Raw genomic sequence first — 18,344 nt, 5'->3', positions numbered from 1 at the left:
CAGCTTCTCCTACCATAAACAATGTTTTTTTAGAATGCTTATTTAAGGCGACAGGAGATTTGACTTTGGGTGGTGGGCACATGGTGCAATATACAGATCTGTAACATAGAAACCCACCCCTCAAACCTATATGTTCATGTTCACCAATGTCACCCCAATCAAATTAATAAATAAATAGTTAAGAAAATAAAGAAAAGCCAGAAAGCGTACTTACTTTGTGAGAAGCTGTCACTTGGGTTCAGTTTTCGGATAAAGGCGGTTTCTGAGAGGTTCATTTCCCTTGCAATTTTTTGATGCATGTCTTCATCCAATTTCTAAATTAGAAACAAAAGGTTATTGAGACTCTAGAAACACAAATCAGACTTCCTTGGACAGCGACTGCCATTCGTTAATAACACAGTTTATTAATGTGAAAACTCACATGCTTAATAGGAAATAACTGCCAAGGAAGCCAGGCACTTTCATAAAGATTGGCACCTCATGAAGAAGGGCTGTAGGTGTGTGCGAAGCTGGAACAGACTCTGAAAAACCTACTGGCCTGGCCTATCCTTTGTGAGATTATGACAGTCTATCTATCGGATAGCGTGTGCTCTCTTCTAACAACACTCTCCACAGATGGGGACTTCACAGTCTCCCTTTCTTGTTGGATAAAGGTGTTTGGCACACACATTAGACAGGCGGGGCCCCTCTGCCCCCGTTTATGCACGGTTCACTCCCTCTCATGGGCCGGGCTTCAGGCCGAGGTCGCTTCCTGCAGGATGCCTTCCAGACTGCTCTGTCCAAAAGCACTGTCTCCTCCCAGTGCTTTGCCACCTGAAACTCCCTCGTGTGTCCTTTACTGTCAGTCCCTCCACCTCTGACTCGGAGCTCTGAGAGGGCACGGACAGACGGACGGGATGGTGTTAGTTTGCTTAGTCCTGGCTTAGAACAGTGCTTCATCCCAGGATGGGAGGGGCTCAATAAACATTTGCTGAAAGGATAATTATATTATTCACTTAATCTTCATTTTTAAAACCCTCAATATAGATATCTTACCCACTTACAGATTGAGAAATTAAACACAGGGGTTGTATAATATCCTAAGATCATGATATGCCTAATAAATGGTAGAATGGTTAAGAATGTGGGCTTTGCAAATGGTAACAACCAGTGAATCTAGAGGAAAGGTATTATATGATTGTTCATTGTACCATTCTTGAAACTTTTTTGTAGGTTTTTAATTTTTCAAAATAAAATGTTAAAAAAAAATAGCCCTAGCCAATTCGGCTCAGTGGATAGAGCATTGGCCTGTGAACTAAAGGGTCCTGGGTTCAATTCCAGTCAATGGCATGTACCTCATTTGCAAACTCCTCCCCAGGTCAGGGCATGTGCAGGAGGCAACCAACTGATGTGTTTCTCTCACATCAATATTGCTCTCTTTCTTTTCCTCTCTCTTCCCCTCTCTCTAAAAAGCAATGGAAAAATATCCCTGGGTAAAGATTAAAAGAGTAAATAAAATAAAAAAATATATAAATAATGTGGGCTTTGGAAACAGGCAGAATTGGATTTATATCTGGATCATAGTAGTGCAAAAGTGAGCAAGTCATTTGCTCTCATGGGGCCTCAGTTTTCTCACCTTTAAAATGGGAGTAATAGTACTTTAATGAAGACACATGCATACACATATGTATTTGCAAATACACACATTCCTCTTAAAAAATGGGTCAGAAGTATGAGTTTTCCTTTTGAGAATAAAAATAAATTTTTAATCAACATAATGCTTACTAGCTATAGTTTGTATTCCAAAGACAAATGAATTTTTGCTTTGACCAAACCCAGAAATAAGAATTATTACTTTATACTAATAAGTTCATAAGTTCATAATTCATTTATCTGAGTTATGCAAGTTAAGCACACTTTGTTTTTTAGTTGTTTCAAATTCTTTTGAAACACTTTCCATGCACTTGTATAAGGCATAAAACAGTAGTTATTGTGAAAAATCAGAAATGGTTTTTAAACTATCAGCTGATATAAAAATCCTAGCAAGACGTTTACTTAAAGGAGCACTATATTCAAAAATCTATAGAAGCTCTGTAGTCCTATAGAAAGAAACAGATAGAATTTGACTTAAGAAATTGATAACTGCCCTAGCTGGTTTGGCTCAGTGGATAGAGCATCGACCTGTGGACTAAAGAGTCCCAGGCTCAATTGCAGTCAAGGGCACATGCCCAGGTTGCGGGCTCGATCCCCAGTGTGGGGTATGCAGGAGGCAGCCAATCAATGATTCTCTCTCATCATTGATGCATCTATCTCTCTCTCTCCTCTTCCTTCCTCTCTGAAATCAATTTTAAAAAATTGATAACTTATTTTTTGAAAACCCAAACATAATAAATTGATTTTATTTTTACTTAACTTTTTTTCCGAAAGATTAAATCCAGTAATGCATATAAAGTGCTCATCACAGTGCCCAACACGTAGTAAGTACTTGATAAATGTTAGCTTTTTACTTTGAGTGGCTCAAAGCCAGAGCTTTAACCTGCCACACTACACTCCCTCCCCATAACAAAGACACACTATTATTACCCTTTACCACATTGCAGACAGGAAAACCAAGGTCTACCAGATCAAATGGACTCCTGCAACGTTTCTGAGGGACAGCAGCAATCAATTGCTGAGTATTGTGCTGGGCCAGCAGCAGCAGCACCACTACCCAGGGAAGGTGTTAGAAATGCCGTCTCAGACCCCATCAGAGGCCTTCTGAGTCACAATCTCCATTTTAACCAGATCCCCAGATGATCTGTGTGCACATTAAAATTTGAGAAGTCCTGGTGTATAAGATATGGCCTTGTGTTCGTTTTTTTTTCAATATATTTTTATTGATTTCAGAGAGGGAGAGAGAGACAGAAACATCAATGATGAGAGAGAATCATTGATCGGCTGTCTCCTGCATGCCCACACTGGGGATCAAGCCCACAACCTGGGCATGTGCCCTGACTGGAAATCCAACCGTGACCTCCTGGTTCATAGGTTGACGCTCACAACCATCTGAGCCACACCGGCCGGGCTGGCCCTGTGTTCTTGTAGGGAGTCAAGGCAGATACAGAAAGCAACAGTGAGCAACACCAGAGAGTGCATATGTATTTGAGACATAGAGTATGTACAGTGTGTCATTGAGACACATAGATTTTGACAATAAACATGCTAGGCCTTTAAAGATGAGGCCTTGAAGTGGACTCAGAAAAGGGGCACTTTTGGGTGAGTTGGGCAAGAAAATGTGGGCAAAGAGCTTTGTATTGGGGATGCTTCTTGGGCAAGTTACTTGATCTCACGTCTGTTCTCTTGTTAAATCTTGGACACGCCAGGATTCTGTGAGCTGGGGTGAAGGGAACTAGGATGTCACACCTGTACAGTCCCACCTGAGTAGAAGAAGCGGGGTGGTTGCTGGGGCCTCCACTGAACTGAACTCAGGCGTGCTCTCCCCCTCGGAGCACACCCGCACCTTCCCTTCCCCCGCTTCTCCCCCACAAGGGTTTCACCTTTCCTTTCCCTCTCCTGAGCTCTAAGGGCCCTTCTTTTGCTTCTGTCACTTTTCCCTGAGCCTATGCAGCTGAGCTGGCTAACTTCTACTAGCTCTGTAATTTTCTAAATAAGCTTTCTCTTATAATTTGGGGAGAAAAAAGAATTGAACTCAGGCACTTGCCATGGCTTATAGCATGTTCTCTGCGGAAACTGGCTCACATGCCTGTGATACAACACCTGAGAGAAACTGGAAGCCATTTGATTCCCTAGTGCAGAACCTGCGATCACAGGGCTCAACAGTGAATGACAGGCTGACAAAGGAAAGCCGGTGCTGGTCTTCCTGTGGTGCCTGCCAGTCCTTCCTCTCTCTGATCTGGTCAAACTCTCCCTATCCTTATCCTTCCTCTCTTTATCTATTGCTTCCCTCGACAAGACCCTCTGAGAGCATTAAAGCATCCCACGTTGTAGCCAAGCTCACCATCTTTTGGCAGTAAATTTCCTTGCAAATGGGCTGTTTTGCACATCAGCTAGAACACAGGCTTTACTTAAACCTCTCTACCATATGACACCAAATGCAATTTGAACTTCTGTAACTTTAAATGCAATTTTAATTTCTGTGCCAGGACACCTGTTATTTGCCTGAGGGACAGAAATAATGAAAATTTGGTCATCGCAGCCCTCAATACGCACCATTTGCGGCTGAATTTCTACAGTGGCACCAAAGGTCGAGATGATGGTGCATCATGAGAAGGCTCATATTGGTTCAACTTTGAGAACTTTAGAAATAAGAGAAAGAGGCTGCACACTCATTTAAAATACTGAGTTTTTGTTCAAATAATTTTTCCATTTTACACTACAAGCTTATTTTCAAATGCAGCACATAATAATTACAAACCAACAACTTTTAATCCTCTTGCTTTAATATCCATTTCCCTTTGGTAATGTCATATGAGACAAATTTCCAACAGCAAAACAACCATGATTTTTTATTTTATTTATTTTTTGAGTTCCAGTGTACTGCATGGGACACTGAGGTTCCATCACCATTAGGCCCCCCAAAAATTTAATAATCAGAAAATGAGCCGAAACCGGTTTGGCTCAGTGGATAGAGCGTCGGCCTGCAGACTGAAAGGTCCCAGGTTCGATTCCGGTCAAGGGCATGTACCTTGGTTGCGGGCACATCCCCAGTGGGGAGTGTGCAGGAGGCAGCTGGTCGATGTTTCTCTCTCATCGATGTTTCTAACTCTCTATCTCTCTCCTTTCCTCTCTGTAAAAACTCAATAAAATATATATATATATATGTATATATATATATATATATATATATATATATATATATATAAAAAGAAAATGAGTAAAGTTTTAAAATACCCCCATCTTGTGGCAGTTCAGAAATATGACAGCCTGCATATCACTTGTTCTCAGCCTTTGTCCCTCTGCTGCAGATGGATTCCAGCAAAGGAAAAACAGTTGGATGTAGAAAGTTCTAAATCACCCAGGAAGAAATGAGAGATTCCTTCTGAGGCACTGGGACTTCTTATTGTGAAGTTATGTCCACACAATGCAGTGCTCACGCTGTAGGCCATCTTAGTGGTTCTACGGATGCCTCGTCTCTCCAGCTCCAAATTGAGCCCGAAGTTCATTCTCACTTCCCATACCCCCTACCCTGCCCCGCCAAGGAGAACGTAAGACCAATGACGGCTGGTTAACCAGAACTCTTCAGAGATTTTGCCATAATTTAATTGATTACATTTTTACTTTCACTCAACAGGTATTTATGTGGTGCCTCCCGTGGGCTAGGCCGGGTGTGCTGAGACAAGTCAGAATGGATCTAAGATCGTATAGAAGGTGCAATCTGATGAGGAAGACAGGTACGGAGTGAATGACAAGAGTGATGGTAGTGAGCACAGTGGTTAAAAGCACAGGCCCCGCAGCCAGGCAGTCGGCCACGGAGGAGTGTGTGACCTCTGGCAAAGTACTTCTCCTTCCTCTGCCTCTGAGTCCGCATTTGTAAAATGGGGGTGATAATAGTAAGACCTACTCATAGAGTGGTTGTGAGGATGAAATGAGATAACATGAAAAGCAGCTAGCACAGTATTGGGCTGGATGTGTCTGAAGTCACTGTTCCCAAAGCTGAGGGTTATGTTCTGGAAGCCAATGAGGATACTTGGGAAGCAGAAATTCTACATTAACATCTCCTCCTTTGCATTGCTCGCCCCTCGGTCACTGGGCAAAGGAAAACCCTTCAGTGCCCTAGAAGAATCTTCTCTGCACTCCTCAATCTCTTTTCTGGGCATAAAAATAGATATGAGGTTGAAACTCCCTAGAAACCCCAGGAGCCTCTGACGGGTGTGGTCACACCCGAGAGCCTCTCTAAGGAAGGGCACGGAGTTGGCAAACGGGCAGTGATAAGCCTCCTGACATGAGTTCAAGCCTGGGTTTGCTGTACACCTGTGTTTTTTTTTTCCCTTAAATGCATAACTCACTAAGCTGTAAAGGGGTTTTGGGTGTTCTCTAAATTTAATAAGGAAAACTGGAATGACAAATAGTTCAGGAACTAAAACTAAGCATTCCTCCTTAAAAGCGTGAAGCCAGCCCAGCGGGTGTGGCTCAGTGGTTGAGTGTTGACCCATGAACCAGTTCACAGTTCAATTCCTGGTCAGGACACATGCCCAGGTTTCGGACTCAATCCCCAGTGAGGGGCATGCAGGAGGCAGCTGATCGATGATTCTCTCTCATCATTGATGTTTCTATATCTCTCTCCCTTTCCCTTCCTCTCTGAAATCAATTTTAAAACCAGGTGTTTTTTTTTAAGTGTGAAACCCATCCTCCTTGCTGTCACTGGCAATGATTACTGGTGTTGAAAAGAATAATAACTAAACAACCAATAAATGCCAGCTGAATTGGAATAAATGTATATATTGGGCACACAACAAAAGTTTTCTATGAACTTTAACAGAAAAACTCATATAAACTTCTTTTTAAAAAGGTATCCTCAAAGCAGCGGATCTCAACTTCAGGGCCATTTTATTTTTTATTGATTTTAATTTTGTTAGAGAAAAAGATAAACATCGATCAGTCACCTCCCAAATATGCTCTAACTGGGAATCAAATCTGAAACCTGGATTGGTAGTCTGACCAGAGATCGAACCCACCACCTTTTGGTGCACGGGAGGACATTCCAACCAACTGAGCCACACCAGCCAGGGTTGTTTTTTTTTTAATTGATTTTTTTTTAGAGAGGAATGGAGAGAAACAGAGGGGGGAAAAAACAGCTGGGGGCAATTTTTTATTGCCATGACTGAGAGATGACTACTGTAATCTAGTGGATAGAGGACAGGATATTAGTAAACATTTTACAATGTACATGACGGTCTCATACATCAAAGAACTACCCAGTCCAAAATGTCAGTAGTGCTGCAGTTAAGAAACCTTGTGCTACACACACACACACACACACACACACACACACACCATATATATATATGGCTTTGTTAGAATATGAAGAAGAATAAATATGAGATACCTTACCCTGTTGATCTGTTATTTTCACTAACTATGAAGGCTGGTTTACCGGAAAATAAACAAAATATCACCCCTGAGCACTACCACAGTCCTCTGACCTATCCAGTAGTTGGTCATGAGTTTTGTAGTTTTTTACTCAGCTGTCACCATAATGTATCTATTTCATTTTTAAAATATTGTTTCGATACATTTTCCATGTGTCTAATGGTCTTTATTGCGAAACTGATTGTCACACAGTTTTTTAAGATTTTAAATATTTTACTCAAGTATGTTCCATTTATCCCTTAATTTGTTTTTTTCCCCCCACCTAATGTACAGTGTTATAAGTTCCTCGTGTGAGAACATTAAAAATGGACTTTTCCTTAAAGGAAAACAAAACAAACCTTTAGAAAATTATAAAAGCTCTTGGGACTCCATTTCCTTCCAGCAGTCTGTTATCAAGTATTCAAAAAGCAATTACCTGGTCTTTAGACTGTCCACCAAGTTTTTCTATGGTTAGTCTCATCTTGGTCAAATGTTAAATAATTTTAAACAAAACAAAAAAGTATATCTGCACTTAAAATCTGAAGTATGTCCCCCTCCATAAAATCCAACATTGTCCTCTGAGTTCCCTTTGCACCTGGCACCTTCTGGTCCCTTAGCCTCTGGATAATGAGGAGGCTTACATTAGACTTTGAGCACCCCAAGGGCAGACAAATTTACTAATCTTTGTACCTCCCAGCCCTAGCCCAGAGCCTGGCTCCTGGCAGGTGTTCATAAGTATTTGTAGAATATGTCGATGACAGGCTAAACACCTGAATTGTGGTCAGCATTATAAGGTTTAGCCCTGTTTGTCGCTGATATTTTCCTGAGTTCACTTGTGTTTCAGGTGATCTCTGTCTCCAGCCATGGGTAAGGAATCCAAGGGCAGAAAACGTAGTTTACACTTTCTTTATAATTTTGTTGATTATGAATTGGGGAAAGTGTTAAATTAGCATCCAGGAGAACAGGACTCTCATGTCCACAGAATAGAAAAGCTAGCAAACTAGTCTTCAGGTATCTATTCAGTTGTCTCTGACAGGTCATCAAAGTAGCCTAGTCTCACAGGTCCAAGGCCCAGAAGTGAATTGGGAGACAAGAGAGTGTCCCCGAGCTATGGACTGCCTTATCTTTTTCTTTCTTTCATTTGAACTGAAGCATTTTGCTTTGAATTATGTTAAGTTCTTTGTTAAAATTTTATTTCCTAGTTTTTCCAAATACATAAATAACATGTAAAATATATTTTAATGGAGAGGTAGATAGAGAGATAGAGTTAGGTAGGTAGGTAGAGAGAGAGAGATCCTTGAGCCTGTTGCTTAATGAGTACACTGGAGATAAAAGAATGAGGAATAATCCTATCCTTGTCATCTAGTGAAAACAGTATATAAATCACTTAAAACTATTTTCAAAACTCTTCAAGGATGTTACATATGGAAACATGGGCAAATATACTGAGATTCTAGACAAGCAGCTTTAGTCAATTTCACAATTCCTCAAGGTGGAGTTGTATTTAAAGATTGTTTCTTGCCGAAACCGGTTTGGCTCAGTGGATAGAGCATCGGCCTGCGGACTGAAGGGTACCAGGTTCGATTCTGGTCAAGGGCATGTACCTGGGTTGCGGGCGCATCCCCAGTAGGAGATGTGCAGGAGGCAGCTGATCAGTGTTTCTCTCTCATCGATGTTTCTAACTGTCTCTCTCCCTTCCTCTCTGTAAAAAATCAATAAAATATATTTTTTTAAAAAGATTGTTTCTTTTTTACTTTTTTTTTTTTTTTTGGCTAGGGTTAGGTTTAGGCCTAGGGCTAGGCTAGGGTTAGATCTAGGGTTAGGTTTAGTGTTAGGGTTAGGGCTAGGTCTAGGTCTAGGGTTAGAGTTTGGGTTAGAGCTAAGGGTAGGGGTGGGGCTAGTGTTACTGTTAGGGTTAGTATTAGGTTTAGAGCAGCCGTGGGCAAACTACAGCCCGCGGGCTGGATCCGGCCCGTTTGAAATGAATAAAACTATTGAAATAAAAGACCGTAACCCTTTTATGTAATGATGTTTACTTTGAATTTATATTAGCTCACACAAACACTCCATCCATGCTTTTGTTCCGGCCCTCCAGTCCAGTTTAAGAACCCATTGTGGCCCTCGAGTAAAAAAGTTTGCCCACCCCTGGTTTAGAGTTTAACCTCCTGGCAGAGGACCTCAGAAATGGCCAGGCATGGGAGTCACTTTTAAAAATATATATATATTTTTGTTGATTTCAGAGAGGAAGGAAGAGGGAGAAAGAGAAACATCAGTGATGAGAATCATCAATCAGCTACCTCCTGCATGCCCCCATTGGGGAGTGAGCCTGCAACAGAGGTATGTGCCCTCACTGGGAATCAAACCGCCACCTCCTGGTTCGTATGTCAATGCTGAACCACTGAGCCACACCAGCTGGGCTGCCAGATTATTTCTAAAGAAAGTTCATGACTTAGAATCTGGTTGTTAATTACTCTCTTGCTAATCCTCGCAAACTGTTGTGTTACTTGATAAAGCCTGTTAACTTTATTACTTTCTTTCAGCAGTGTGTGGTTGGCTAGTGCCAACAGCAAGGTTGCATAATGAACGCATTGCTAATGTGAGTGGAGGACTCTTGAACTCTTGGTCACCATTTTGCTGCTCCCCTTGAGAAAGAAAACAAGCACCCCAAGGACTCAACTTACAGTATTCGCCTATCTCCGGAAAACCTGGGCCTCCCTCCACCGTGACTGCACACTGGAATCACACACGGAGAAGGACAAACCGGGCAGCCTGGGTCGCACCCCAGAGACTCTGGTGTCACTGGCTTGGTCTGAGGCCTGAGCACAGAAATGTTAAAGCTCCTCCGTGATTCTGATGTGCAGGCCAGGTCGGGATTCACTGCATACGAATGCCCCAGCCTGCAGTTTGCCCAACTTAGTAACTTACTTAAGATCATCAATTGCTTGCTGTGTTTCTGAAAATTCTCACGTATACATACTCTGGCACTAACTGCTCTGAGTGGAAGGGTATTTTGGCTTGTTTCCTAATAATACCCAGGGACCAACACAAAGCACTTAAGGTCAGGGAATATTTAATTAACCTGTTAATAACTTAACCTAATCAAAAAGCCATTTTTAAAATGAGACTTTCAGTAAACTAAGTTCTCCCTATATTAGAGCTTAATTCCTTCTATCTCTCTACCTTATTCCTTACAGAACATCTCATTTCTTCACCCTGAAAAAAATCTCTAATTACATGGACTATAGGTAAGATTAGAAATATGCAGTTTGGATCTTTCATGCTAAATGTAATATCAGCCACGTCTAGTCACATGAAACTCATCTAATTTTATTCTCCTCCACATTTGGTGCTAACTAAATGAAAACCTGAGGGCCAAAAGGGAGCTCTAGTCCTTCCCTACGTGAATCTTCATTTCTCTAGAATTAAACTTGTAGGTGTAAGCTTTCTTGCCTAAATCAATTTGCAGACATGAACGTTGCTAGTGTCATTTGACAAAAAAAAAAAAAAAACACAAAGAGGTAAACAGCTGGTCTGATTTTTTTTAAAGACCTATTTAGTTCTCAGGGAACCTAGAATTCCAAGCCCTGCATTTCCAAACCAATACTCACATTTTCCAGGAGACAGACAGCAGCAGGGTTTCCACGAAATGCTTTTGCTGTGAATGCGTCTGCTATGAAAATAGGGAGCTTCATTTTCCTTGCCGGCTGTCTCTGCAGGCTCTCACAAACGCTGGTAATCTTGTTGCAAAAAACAAAATCAGAGAGTTAATGTTTTACTTGGTGTACAGAAGCAACTCACAGCTCCCAGATACAAAGTCAAGCAATTATTCTAACACACCTACATTTAAAGATAGGTGATCCCTAATTTTTTAAGCCTCTAAAATGAATAGAATATTTTCTTTTCAAATTTTGTATTAACGTTTCATACTGTCCATATACTTAACAACATCATCATATTCTTTCTTAAAGCAGCGAAAACTAGCTCAGGCTATGTTTTTGATGAAGGGAATGAAACATCCAAGGGGCACATATATGTTTATAGTCACCCAATGAATATTACTACCCTTTTAAAAGAATGTATTTTTTCTAATTATAAAAAAATATGCTCATTATAAAAAAAAAACTTAGCAAATTAAAGTGACCCATAACCATGGAACAACATTTCTTTTTATTTTTGGACTTAGTATAATCAAAGAAGCCTAATGCTTTAATTAATTTTGCGTTATTTTATTAAATCTGTAGATTGGAGACTTTTGTGAGCTCATGATACAGATTAGTTAAAGCTTTTCATTAAAAGAATAATACTTTCTTTTTACTACAAATCTATCAAATACAGAAAAACGGGGGGGGGGGGGCAGGGAAAGAATATCCTGTACTTCCACTGCCTAGAGATGAACTCTATTAATATTCTGGGTGTTTCCTTTGCTTTACTAGAAACATGGGCTTTGTTATAGTAATGGAGGGATTCCTCCCTCCCAAAGTTATAGTACTTTTTTGAAGATTCAGCAAATTAGAGGGTGCTTTGCTTACACCTGAAAGAAAATGACCCATCTAACATGAATTTCTTGTTTTCAAGGAGAACATAAACAACCTGGGAAGCCCTGCTGGCTGCCCGAACCAGGCCCCAGCCCGCTTGGCAGCTCCCAGACCCACAGGTATTTCTGTTTCTTTATTTTTTGAGAATTTTCCATAAGAGTTTATTTGAATCAAACTGACAACAAACTGACCCCCTTCATTAACTTTAATAAGTTTGTACCTTTTGACCCCAAGCAATACCATTATTAATATTTTAGACATTGCTTTTTTTTTTTTAAATGTGTTTTGGGTTTTTTTATTTTTTTATATATATTTTATTGATTTTTTACAGAGAGGAAGGGAGAGAGATAGAGAGTTAGAAACATCGATCAGCTGCCTCCTGCACATCTCCTACTGGGGATATGCCCGAAACCCAGGTACATGCCCTTGACCGGAATCGAACCTGGGACCTTTCAGTCCGCAGGCCGACGCTCTATCCACTGAGCCAAACCGGTTTCGGCTAGACATTGCTTTTAATCAGAATTTTTACCCTCTTAACAGTACTTAGCATAAATATTTTTCAAGGGAAATACTCTAGATACACAATGCTTCAGAAACATCATTTAAATAGATTTACAATAGTCTGGATATGTGCTGGAAGCCGGACCACCCTTGCTGCTTGACACAGTTGCTGTGGGGAAGAAACATCTGCACAGCTTATGATTCAAGGGACCTGGCATATATGGTATACTGTTCTTAATATGTTTGCTCCCCTTCTTAGCCTATGTGTTTTAACCAAGGTCACCTCTCCGAGAAAGGTTGTTTCCCCAGGTGGGGATTTTTATCAGTAAAACCCCTTAACTAAGTGCCAGGTGGGTAGTTAATCACTTTAACTACGAACAGCCACGCTTAAGCTACATAATCTTTACTCCCTGAAATGGAGATAACAAACGCCCTAACCTTTGGAAAAGAATGGATAGGATTAAGATCAACTGGTATAAATACAGATGTAGCAGGAGAAATAAGCACAGAACCTGGCTGGAGATCCTGGCTAGAACCTGGCTAGAGAATCTGGCTAGACTGCTGATCAACTGAACACTGTCTCCTGTCATTCCTTCTTCGCCGATTCCGTCCACACCTTCGGGAACCCCTGGATCTGCAGGGGTTGGACCCGAACAATTGGCGCCCAACGTGGGGCACGAACCCACGACCCTGAGATTCAGAGTCTCATGCTCTACCGTTGATAGCTGTTTACTACTTGGAATCAGGGAAGTGCCTGGAGTCCTGCCGCTGCCATGAACATGTCAGCCCCCAGCTCACTCATGAAACAGCCGCCCATTCAGTCCATGGCCGGGGCCTTCCCAGTCCGCAATGCGCAAGGTGAGATTTCGATGGAGAAAGTGAAACGTTATGTGTCGGGAAAGAGGCCAGACTTTGCCCCTATGGAGTCCTCAGATGAGGAGGATGAAGAATTTCAGTTCATTAAGAAAGACAAAGCCTCAGTGCCCGCGCGGCTGTGTGGGCTGCCGCTGGCTCTGCGGCAGGCGGCGGCGATGGAGCGCCCGGGGCCCAGCGAAGGTGCTGAGACGTCGGGACCGGACCCGCAGCTGGCGGTCACCGTGGGCTTCACGGGCTTCACGGGGTTCGGGGAAAAGCTCGTACATTTGATTTGGAAGCAGTGTTTGAACAGACTCGAAGAACAGCTGTGGAAAGAAGTCGGAAAACACTGGAGGCAAGAGAAAAAGAGGAAGAAGTGAACAGAGAGAAAGAATTAAGAAGGCAAAATGAAGATATTGAACCTACATCTTCAGGCTCAAATGTGGTCAGAGATTGCTGTAAATCATCTTCAGTGATACAAGCAGTAGTGGAAATGAAGAGAGTTCTGATTCCTCTGATGATGAGTTGATTGGCCCTCCTTTACCCCCTACCATGGCAGAAGAACCTGTTGATCGTATGGAGCAAACTATTGGTCGTTTACCTCCACCTCTTCAAGAGGAAGATGGTGATGATGATGATGATGGTGGTGGTGATTCCGAAGAGGAAAATCCTGTTCAAAAGATCCCTGATTCTCATGAAATAACGCTAAAGCATGGCACTAAAACAGTTTCTGCTTTGGGTGTGGACCCCTCAGGTGCCCACGTGGTGACAGGAGGATACGAATATGATGTTAAGTTTTGGGATTTTGCTGGAATGGACGCTTCTTTTAAGGCATTTCGATCCCTTCAACCCTGTGAATGCCATCAGATCAAGTCATTGCAGTATAGTAACACAGGAGACATGATTCTTGTTGTATCCGGAAGCTCTCAAGCCAAAGTGATTGGCAGAGATGGTTTTGAAGTAATGGAATGTATAAAAGGAGACCAATATATTGTGGACATGGCCAACACCAAGGGTCACACAGCAATGCTTCATACCGGCTCATGCCATCCCAGAATAAGGGAGAATTTATGACTTGCTCAAATGATGCAACTGTGAGGACATGGGAAGTTGAAAATCCAAAGAAACAAAAAAGTGTGTTTAAACCACGGACGATGCAGGGTAAAAAAGTGATTCCCACCACGTGCACAGTAGAGATGGAAACCTCATAGCAGCTGCCTGCCAGAACGGAAGCATACAGATCTGGGACCGGAACCTGACGGTTTGTCCTAAATTCCACTACAAACAGGCTCATGGCCCGGGTACAGACACTTCTTGCGTGGCTTTTTCCTATGATGGTACTGTCCTTGCCTCTCGTGGAGGTGATAATACATTAAAATTATGGGACATCCGACAGATAATAAGCCACTTTTTTCAGCCTCGGGTCTTCCCACCATGTTTCCAATGACTGACTGCCGTTTCAGTCCAGATGATAAACTCATAGTAACCCGCACATCTGTTCAAAGGGGATGTGGCAGCGGCAAACTCGTTTTCTTTGAGCGCAGAACTTTCCAGAGGGTGAATGAAATAGACATCACGGATGCGAGTGTGGTCCGCTGCCTGTGGCATCCAAAGCTGAACCAGATCATGGTGGGAACTGGCAACGGGCTGGCGAAAGTCTATTATGACCCCGACAAGAGTCAGAGGGGAGCAAAATTACGTGTGGTCAAAACCCAGCGGAAGGCGAAGCCAGCCGAGACTCTGACCCAGGACTATATCATCACCCCTCACGCCTCGCTGCTGTTCCGCGAGCCCCGCCAGCGGAGCACCAGGAAGCCGCTGGAGAAGGACAGACCGGACCCCCTGAAGTCGCACAAGCCCGAGCCTCCGGTGGCGGGCCCAGGTCTGGCGGCCGGTGGGAAGCCACGGCGGCACCCTGTCCTCATGCATCCTGAAGAACATTGCTTTGGATAAGACGGACGACAGCAACCCCCGGGAGGCCGTCCTGCGCCACGCCAAGGCCGCGGGGGACAACCCGTATTGGGTGTCTCCGGCCTATTCCAAGGCTCAGCCCAAAGCCATGTTTGCACAAGTCGAATCTGATGATGAGGAAGCAAAGAATGAGCCAGAATGGAAAAAACGTAAAATCTGAAGAATCTCATATGAGAGCTGTTTGCATGAGGGGGAGCATATTGAACAGGTGTTTTGTTTTGTTTTAATGCAATGAAAAATACATTTTTTTGAACAAAACAAAAAGAAAGAAAGAAAGAAAGAAAGAAAGAAAGAAAGAAAGAAAGAAAGAAAGAAAGAAAAAAGAAAGCCAAAGAACCAGAAGCAGAGCCTGAGGAACAGGAGGGGGTTCATCCAGCGAGCCCCGACGACGGCGGTTGCAGAACCGTGTCAGTGAAGATGTGGAAGAGAGATTGGCTCCACATCGGAAAATAGCGGACCCTGAAGTCGTAGGAGAAAGTGAGTCAGAAGTAGAAGGAGATGCTTGGCGCATGGAACGAGAAGACAGCAGTGGGGAAGGAGAGGAAGGAATTGATGAGGAGGAAATAGAGCGGCGCCGTGGCTTGACGCGTCAACGAGCACAGGAGAGACACAATGAAGAGAAGGAAGTCATGGAAGTGGAAGATGAGGGGCGCTCTGGGGAGGAGCCAGAATCAGAGTCCGCGTGTGAAGAGTACACGTCAGTGAGGAGGAGATGGAGCCTCGCCTTAAGCCGGTCCTCATTCGAAAGAAGGACCGAGTAACAGTTCCAGAACGTGAGGCTGGAGCATTGAAACAGGAGGAGCTGGAGCAGGAGGCTAAACGCAGGGCCGAGGAGAGGCGCAAGTATACACTCAAGATTGTAGAAGAGGAGACCGAGAGAGAGCTGGAGGAAAACAAGCGCTCCCTGGCTGCACTGGATGCACTGAATACTGACGATGAAAATGGTGAGGAGGCAGATGAGGCATGGAAGGTTCGAGAACTAAAGAGAATCAAGAGGGACAGAGAAGATCGAGAGGCGCTTGAAAAGGAGAACGCAGAAATTGAGCGCCTGAGAAACCTGACTGAGGAAGAGAGGCGAGCTGGGCTTCGTGCAAATGGCAAAGTTATTACCAACAAAGCTGTTAAGGGCAAATACAGGTTCTTACAGTAGTAGTATCACCGGGGTGCCTTCTCCATGGGTGAGGATGAAGAAGTGTACAAGAGAGATCTCAGCGCACCTGCCCTGGAGGATCATTGCAACAAAACAATTCTTCCCAAAGTCATGCAGGTCAAGAATTTCGGGCGCTCTGGTCGTACCAAATATACCCACCTTGTGGATCAGGACACCACCTCCTTTGATTCAGCATGGGGCCAAGCGAGTGCCCAGAACACAAAGTTCTTTAAACAAAAGGCAGCTGGGGTACGAGATGTATTTGAACGGCCATCTGCCAAGAAGCGGAAAACTACTTAAAGGTCAACTACTTATTCTTCCAGCTGTGGGACACAAGGGCTATCAAACTCTATTGCATGTTTATACATTGAATTTTGAATTTTGGGGCAGTCTTACAGTTAAAGACATCAATCTAGTTGTAAAGCACTGGTAGAGTCCTGCTCTATCTTGAAATTAAATGAGGAAAACTGGGTCTACAAAGTCATTAGAGAAAAATATTATCTATGTCTTTACATACATACATTTGGATTTAACTTTAGCAATTGTGGGAAATAGTGGTTTTTTAAAAAAATGTTATGATTAATATAATCCCATGAATAACAAAATAATATCTTTTAAAATCTTGTAGCCCTCTCTAGATGTTTCCTTCTGTTTTTTATGTACACTTACAAATGCATGCTTACTATAAATATAGATTATGGCCCTAACTGGTTTGGCTCAGTGGATAGAGCGTCGGCCTGTGGACTGAAAGGTCCCGGGTTCGATTCCGGCCAAGGGCATGTACCTTGGTTGCGGGCACATCCCCAATAGGGGGTGTGCAGGAGGCAGCTGATCGATGTTTCTCTCTCATCGATGTTTCTAACTCTCTATCCCTCTCCTTTCCTCTCTGTGAAAAATCAATAAAATATGTATATTTAAAAAAAATAAATAAATAAATATAGATTATGTATATTCATATATAATACCTAGTTAATGCAAAAAAGCAACAAATGAAGGAATAAAAGAACAATAAAGACATAAGACATATAGAAACCAATAGGAAAATGACAAGCTTAAACCCTACCTGATTACATTAAATTACATTAAATGTAATTTAATTAAATGTAATTACATGCAATACTCTGGTTTCTCTTCAGATCGTATAAATCTTTCGCCTTTTAAATGTAATTACATGTAACTCGCATTCCTCATTATTCCTCAGTATAACTTAATAAATTCTAATTCCAATTTTTACGACATATTCTATACCAAGTTTACTTAACCTGAGCCTATTTCCCAAACCTCCAGAATGTAAAGGTAAAATATATGTTGATGAATACCAAATTTATATTAATTAGCACATATTAATTTCCTCCTAGATATAAGCACTTGGATTGAACATGGAATCTCTAAATCAACATACCCAACATTCCTATATTTCCTATGTCAATTGCTGTCCCTACCATCCAACCCTAAACCAAAAATAATTCACCCTTGACTTCTTTTAACTCACCCATCCATAGCCCCTCTAATCAACCACTAAATCCTGCTGAAAATAGCTCCTAAATATTTCTCAAAGACATCCTCTTATGTCTATCCCTAATACCATTGTTCTAGTTTAAGTGCTCATCATCTCTGCTGGGCCTTCTCCGAGTCTTCTCTCTTCTCCCCTCTCAAGATCCATGCTCCCCACGTCAGCCAAAATTATCTAATTTGAGATTGATTATCAACCTAAAAACAAAAGCCAGGGATCATTTGAGATCTTGCTCCCTGGCATATGTCATCGGTTTGGTTCAAATAAACTCATAAAAATTCTCCACAGGTTTGAATTTTTCTTACATCAACATTTACTTGGCGTAATCGACAGGATTCCGAAGCCCACCCAGGACCACCCTGCAGAGCCGGATCCAGTGGTAGGTACAAGCAAGGGCTTGTTTAATAGGAATGAACCACTTTTATTAATAACGATACAACAAACACACATGAAATAGGATGGAACTAGGATTTTTATTATTTCAACTACTAATCACTACCCTATATAACAACCCATTTTAGAGGTTCAGCTCAGCTGGTGTGGCTCAGTGGTTGAGCATCAACCAAGAGGTCACAGTTTGATTCCCAGTCACGGCACATACCCAGGTTGCAGTCTCCATCCTCAATAGGGGGCGTGCAGGAAGCAGCAGATCGATGAGGTTTCTTATTGGTATTTCTATCCCTCTCCCTTTCGCTCCTTCTCTAAAAATTAATAAATACATTTTTAAAAAGAAACTGAGGTTCCAAAAAGTTAACAGCCTCAGAATCAAACA

At 42.3% G+C, this 18,344-nt stretch overlaps 1 protein-coding gene and 2 pseudogenes across 1 annotated transcript in view; 2 read left to right on the top strand and 1 right to left on the bottom strand.

Annotated features, from left to right (window-relative positions):
- Positions 1–18,344, bottom strand: part of PBLD (phenazine biosynthesis like protein domain containing) — a 31,749-nt gene that overhangs the window by 9,181 nt on the left and 4,224 nt on the right. The window contains exons 2-3 of the mRNA XM_059662556.1: positions 10,656–10,784; positions 215–314 (exon numbers count right to left, since the gene is read on the bottom strand). Coding sequence (XP_059518539.1) covers positions 215–314; positions 10,656–10,739 — 184 coding nt within the window. The 5' untranslated portion in view covers positions 10,740–10,784. The remainder of the gene's footprint in view (positions 1–214; positions 315–10,655; positions 10,785–18,344) is intronic.
- Positions 12,700–16,393, top strand: LOC132214903 (microfibrillar-associated protein 1-like; annotated as a pseudogene).
- On the top strand, positions 13,072–15,161 carry LOC132214902 (WD repeat-containing protein 70-like; annotated as a pseudogene).

Source organism: Myotis daubentonii, chromosome 13 (genome assembly GCF_963259705.1).
Source record: "Myotis daubentonii chromosome 13, mMyoDau2.1, whole genome shotgun sequence".
Classification (NCBI taxonomy): domain Eukaryota; kingdom Metazoa; phylum Chordata; class Mammalia; order Chiroptera; family Vespertilionidae; genus Myotis; species Myotis daubentonii.
This window is presented reverse-complemented; position numbering and strand designations above follow the sequence as displayed.